Source organism: Terrapene carolina, unplaced genomic scaffold (genome assembly GCF_002925995.2).
Source record: "Terrapene carolina triunguis isolate 2854851 unplaced genomic scaffold, T_m_triunguis-2.0 Scaffold838, whole genome shotgun sequence".
Taxonomy (NCBI): domain Eukaryota; kingdom Metazoa; phylum Chordata; order Testudines; family Emydidae; genus Terrapene; species Terrapene triunguis.
The window spans coordinates 8565031-8571163 of NW_020665189.1; the positions used below are offsets into that span (position 1 = coordinate 8565031).

Sequence of the window (6133 nt, forward strand, 5' to 3'; positions counted from 1 at the left end):
AGCTACTGCTTTTCAGTTTAATAGGGTTTCCTAAGCTAATGAGTCACAAGTTCCATTTAGTTTCCTCTGCTAAGTGATATATATTTTTAGAATCTCCTAAAAATAGGGAGGAAATAGCCTTTTGTTCCACAGCCAACATAAATACTTATGTTCCGATTTTTGAATAAATAATCCAGTTATTATATATCCATATTAATAGTGCCCGAAATCTCAATGCAGAAATAAATTAAATTATTTAACACTTCTTACCAAAGAAAAGTGACATTTCCCTTTCCTAACGGGATAGCGATATGAATTTACAAATGGAGCTGATAAAGCGTCCAGTTCTCCAGGATGATAATACTCTGGTGATTATTTTGTCCTGGGCTATAGAATAACCTGCGAGCGTTACACACCCTCCGGGAAGAAACGGGGTGACTTTAGTAATAGGTCTGGCAATTGCTTTCGCTTCCAGATAATTTCCCCAGCCCCTTTCGGGGAAATGACACCCACTCTGGCCATCAGAGATGAGATCCCCTCTTCCTTCAAGGACTACCCAGCGAACCCTCTTTGCAAAGTTCATGCACCCGTTCCAGATGCAAACATTCTCCTTGGGTTTGTAAACTCAGGTTTAATCCCCTCCGCAAGTTCACTGGGGCTGATTTGGGGGGCACCAGCGATCTCTCCGGGAGCCCTTTGTCCAAGTTTCCGTCTGACAAGCCCAGGACCCCCGGCTTAAAGGAGAAGCGCGTTCACAAAAACATCCCGCAGAGCGACCTGGCGCTAAAGCCACCATCTCGCAGAGCACTTGCTGCAGGCGGGAGGCTGCGGACTGGGAACAGTTCGGCGTGGGGGTCCCGCCGCCCGAAGCTGGCCTCGGCCCACCCCTTGTAGAGACCAGTCATTTCGCTGGAGCAAACTGTCCGCCAAACTCTGCTTCGTGCCCGGCTTAAGTCATGCAGGGAGAGGTGGGGGAGGCGCTGTCTGTCTGTCCTCCCGCCCCGACCCCAAGTCTTTACACGAGCGAGGTAACAGGTGGGATCTTGGAGTTTTCCTCTTCCCAGGGCTGGAGGTTCTGCAGTGCAAAGAGCGAGGAGTTGTGTAGACAGAGGGGGTCGGGCTGGATTGAATCGTTCAAGGATTTCTGGAAAGCGTCGTGCTGGAGTTGGAGCATCAGCCTGCTCGCCTGTTGCCTCTCCGCTTCCCTTTCCTCTGCGGTCTGTCTCCTAAACACACACAACACAGATCAGTTCAGGAGCCCGCAGCTGGCACCCCCCTGCCTGGCTGCCACACGCCTTTGTTCCTCCCCAACCCGGCTCTGCCTCACGTACCATGGGGACAGGAGTCCTGGTGCCCGGCCTGGGCGCCCTGTCTGAATGACTGGGGACTGGGAGGGGATATTTCTTTTCCTGGGACAGGTGTTTGGTGTCCACCGCCCCCCTTTTCTGAGCCCCTTTCCCCAGATCTTGGGGATGGGGGGAGGGGGTTCTGCCCAGAGAGCCAGGCAGGGATCAAACCAAAACGCGCTCATTCGGCATTGTGCAAACACAGAGCCGGTTATCCACGCAGCGCCCCAAACCGGGTGCCGGGCGCTTGGCAGCGCCTCCCGGCATCTCAGCCTGGGGTGCTGAGCCCCTCTCCCCACATGCGCCAGCTCTGCAGCACCCGGCCGGCCCCAAACCACGGGGGCCTCCCTCGTGCTGCGGCGAGATGTTTGGGGCGCACTGCAGCGTCCGCCTCAGGGCCCTGCCCGGGATGGGACCGACCGCTGGCCGCAGCAGCCTGGGCCTCTCCCGAGCCTGCCCCCACCACAACTGCAGCGCAACCCAGACCCTGCCTGGGAATCGGCTCCATACCGGCCACACTGCACTTTGGAGGTGTGTGTAATTAGAGAGCAGCACCTTTGTCTGTTCCGTTTATACACACACTGTCTCTCACACACACCCCATATGTAGATACAGAGACGTATTCTTCTCGCTTAACGCCTGCGTCTCCAACAAGTTGTTCCAACATCTGCCATGCAGCTGCAGAAGGGGAACCTCCGATTTACATGGCGTTAGCCAGGACAAAAGAACCAACACTGTATCTGTGCGCCCAGAGACAGGACAAAGGGCCCTGCAGCCTCTGTCCCTGGGAAAAATCCTCACTTAATGCTACTACTAAATTAGCATTAGTGCCCTCCATTCTGACAACCCAGTGCCTGCTGTATTTATCAGTCTATTGGGTTTGTGTGCAAAGTGTTGAGATGACATTTCAAAGGTAATTGGCTCATTACCGTTTTTTCGTGCCACTAATATATATGTCTGAACGTCTCGCTGGGTTTATGGCATTATTATCGATACTCTTCGGTAATTACAATAATTGCTGCAAGGCTTGAAATTTCCTTACATCTGACCGCAATCGCTTAAAAATATCGGAACCCCAGTTATAATAAACCAATAATTTTGTAAGCAATATTATATATAGTAGGTAAAACTATTAGCTACGAATACCAGTGATCGTATTGTGGATGTTTATTGCTCTAATTCAGGATGTTTCATACTAACATGCAAGAGAAAGGGCTGTACTTCGGGAATTTATTTCCATTTTAAACAGCTAAAAATATCCCGAACACAACCCGGCCCTTTACACCAGAAAACTAACACATATTCTTCCAAATAATATTTCAATAGAATTGCGCGTGAAGATTATTGGAGGAATCGAATTACAGACACAGGGTATTTCCGAAAGTTATTTTATACGGCAGATAATTACATCAAATCCCATATTTTCTACGTGTTGAAAATAAAGGAGGCAAGCCCATTAGCAAACACAGGATGCACAATAATCCATCGCCTTGAATGTTCTATTTTCTATTTTTCAGACCAACCGCGAATGGATAAAAAGTGCATTAATATTTTCTGATGAAATCATCTAAAACAACCACTTTCCTGCAGTGAAGATTTCGAGTGAAATGTTGCTGGTTTAAAATCTTAATTAAAAGGGTTGTTCACCTATATTTCATCCTGGAGAGAGGGGAAAAAAAGGAAACCAAAACAGATTTTAGCTCATTTTTCTTGGTCCTTCTGTAATCAGGGCAAAGCAAGTGACATTTTTAAAGATAATTTTCCTGCTACGAATTACATTCGTCAATTTTTAATATAAAGAAACGGAAAATCAGGGTATGGAGCCACTTTCTAGATGTTTACGTTCATATAGTCTTAATAACGGGACGAAGAACAACGCTCTTTACTTCGTTTAGGGACGGGCTAATAATATGTCCTGCTTTGGTTTAGCGAAATGTCACATTTCTTAAAACAGCCCGACTCTAAATCCGCCGCGCCAGGGAGGCCCGGCAATTTCTACAATTCAGACCAGCTGGTTTCTTCGGTATTAAATCGTTTTTGGGCGAAGTTGAACAGCAAAATATCCTTTCTTTATGCAATGTCTTTCCCTGCGTCTAATGCTAAAGGTTCGCCCTTTTAGCAGGTGTAGAGGTGACAGCGCTTCTCCCTGCCTGCAGATCTACCAACTGTGATATCTGCCTTTGCCTGGCATAAAAGTGGAGATACACCTCGCCTGGGGCCATTTTTACCCCTCGGTTAACTTTTAAGGATCTGCCCGATTCCCCGGAAGAAGACCCTCCCGGACCCTGGCAGCTACTGCGGGAAAGATGGAGCTTTCGCTTTGCAAGGAGCAAACGGACAGAGATACGCCGAGCAGAACCGGGGCTAGGTGGGGAGCGGCCGCAGCTGAGCCTGGGGCCAGGAGTAGAAGAAAGAAACCCTGCTGCCCTCCATGGAAATGAGGCGGGCAGGAAAGGGGCAGCCAGGGACTGGGGAGATGGGAGCAGGCAGAGAGGGGAGGTGTGGGGAGGGGAGAGGGAGGTAATTGGGAGCGGGCAGGTGGGGCGGAGGGGGACATAGGAAAGGTAAGTCAGGGGCAATAAGAAGAGGGCGCAGGAGTTACATGGGGGGAGCCAGGAACAGAAGCCCAGAGGAGGGCACAGGTCCCGGGAGGGGCCCGCCCAGCTAGGCCCGGACTCACCGCCACTTGGTCCGCCTGTTCTGGAACCAGGTCTTGACCTGCGCGTCCGTCATCTTGAGGGACTTGGCGAGCGCCGCCCTCTCGGCCGAGGCCAGGTACTTCTGCCGATGGAAGCGCTTCTCCAGCTCGCAGATCTGCACCCGGGAGAAGGAGGTGCGCGGCTTCTTGCGCTTGGGCGGGGTGCGGTTCTGGTAGGGGTGCCCGATCCGCCGGGTGACGGTGAAGGGGGTGAGCGCGGCCGCCGCTGCCCGGGGGACAAACAGAACCGCAGGTGAGAGCCCAGCACCCCCTGCCAGTCCTGCCCTCTGCCCCCAGGCCGGCTGCTCCCTCCCAGCAATCGCCATAGAGCGAGAGTCCTGCTCAGGCTGCAGGGCCTGGTCGGGATCGGCAGCCCAGGAGCAGGGCACAGGGCACGGCCCTGGGAAGGGAGAGCAGAGCTCCCAGGACACGGGAGGAACCAGGATTTGGGTTCTTATTGTATTAAGGAGAGAAGGGGCTGCGTGGGCTTCCCATCCCTAGGGGTATGGAGCACATCCCTCTTCATTTTAATGTCGGAGTTTTCGTCTTTTCTCTCCTCTTTCCCAAAAACAAAACTAGAATTTCTCCAGGGGGCGGGGAGATCCTTGCCAATGCTCTGCTGTAAGTATTACACTTTATTTACCCGCCCCCCCATCACTTCATCCTCCACAGATACAGTAACCAAACCTGCAAGAAGATGTGCAATGTTCAGAGCATTTGCTTCAGATTATATTCTGTATCTGGCGCTCAGTTTCCCCATTTCTCTCTCTCTCTCTCTCTTTAAAATCGAATCCTCTTTATTTACACCCATTTAAATGCTAATCGCCGTTATTATCATTCAAGGTTTAGATTGTTCAGGACACACTGTCTAATCGGATTATGGATGGGGATTACTGGAGTTCCTCCACTCCATTTCCACCCCTCTTTGATTGTGATTAAAAACGAGATCTGGGCAATTAGATTTTCTGAATGGAAATTTCAGGGCGATCCAGAACCGGCTGCAATGTCTGTTCTGACAGCAGTGATACACAGGAACTGCGCGTTAGTTATTCCCGTGTTTTGTCTGTCCTTATGGCATCTGATGGCCACACAACCCATACAAGGTTGTTGGTCAGTTAGTGCAGGGGTATGCAATCGTTACAATGGGCACAAAAACTATAACGAACATTTATTTCTCTTAATTAGTGGGTTCAAGGTAATGCTTCCTCCCCTCGCCCCAAAGAAGCTAACCCACTATTTTTAAAAGCTTTTCCTTTTCTGCGCCAGGTGCAGTAACGGATGTGGGGGCTCTAATAACCTGGAAGGGTAAAACCCAGACACATTTTTATGCTGTTTTAGTGCAGTTTGACTGTAGCAGAAAACTTCTTGGTAAAACGAGACTCTCAGGGTCGTGTTAAAAATCAGCCCTTACCTGTGAATCTGTCCTTTACGAATCTCCTGCTGCTCTCCATCCAAGGGAAGTTGAGGCTGCCAAGGCTGGGTACAGCTGGCATAGCTGGGATGGCACTAGAAATTGGAGGTGGCACAGCCCCAGGGATGGGTCTGTGAGCTGGCACCCTGATCACTCCAGCTGGAGCCAAGCTCAGATTCACACTGTAAGATCCAGAGTCTTCAAAAGGCGCCCCGATGCCAGGGAAGGAAGCTGGAAGGGAAGGATAAGGGGCACTTGTTCTGCTCACAGGGCTTCCCAGGTAATTTGTGTTGTCTGATCCTCTGGGGGTAGGCTGGGAAGAGTTTTCCTGATCAGAACTATTTAAAATCTGATCAATTCCAAAGCTGATGGGTTCGTGTTGATGCTGGGTCTGTGTGTTCGTTGGCTGATCCATCCTTGGTGAATAGAAATATTGGCTCAAAACTGTATGAATTCCCCTATAAAACGCTCGCTTTCCTTTACAGTAGATCCATGTAGGTCCTGGTGTATGTCAGACTGAAACTTTGCCAAGAGTGGTCCAGCCCGACAGGCTCTGTGTCATCTTTTTTGAACCAAACCTTGAGTTTCTGCTTCTAATTTCTGTCCTGCAGCTGCCATTGGACGTAATAAACAAGCCTCTCTCCTCCCATTGGTTCCCGGATTTCAATAAAGGCCTAATTCATTGAAATAGGAGCTTAG

At 50.2% G+C, this 6133-nt stretch overlaps 1 protein-coding gene across 1 annotated transcript; it reads right to left on the minus strand.

Annotated features, from left to right (window-relative positions):
• Positions 1-209: 209 nt before the first annotated feature.
• On the minus strand, positions 210-5932 carry TLX3 (T cell leukemia homeobox 3). Its single transcript, XM_024206161.1, has 3 exons — positions 5435-5932; positions 4006-4249; positions 210-1205 (listed from the first exon to the last, which is right to left on the minus strand). Exons 1-3 carry the CDS (start codon positions 5847-5849, stop codon positions 995-997), a joined length of 870 nt encoding a protein of 289 aa, XP_024061929.1. The 5' UTR covers positions 5850-5932; the 3' UTR covers positions 210-994.
• Positions 5933-6133: the final 201 nt, after the last annotated feature.

Coding starts and splice junctions, on each gene's coding strand:
- TLX3 (XM_024206161.1), bottom strand. CDS start 5,849: ATGGATCAGCCAACGAACACACAGACCCAGCATCAACACGAACCCATC. Junction 4,250..5,434: donor CGTAAAGGACAGATTCACAG/GTAAGGGCTGAT, acceptor TCCCCCGGGCAG/CGGCGGCCGCGCTCACCCCC. Junction 1,206..4,005: donor AACAGGCGGACCAAGTGGCG/GTGAGTCCGGGC, acceptor GTGTGTGTTTAG/GAGACAGACCGCAGAGGAAA.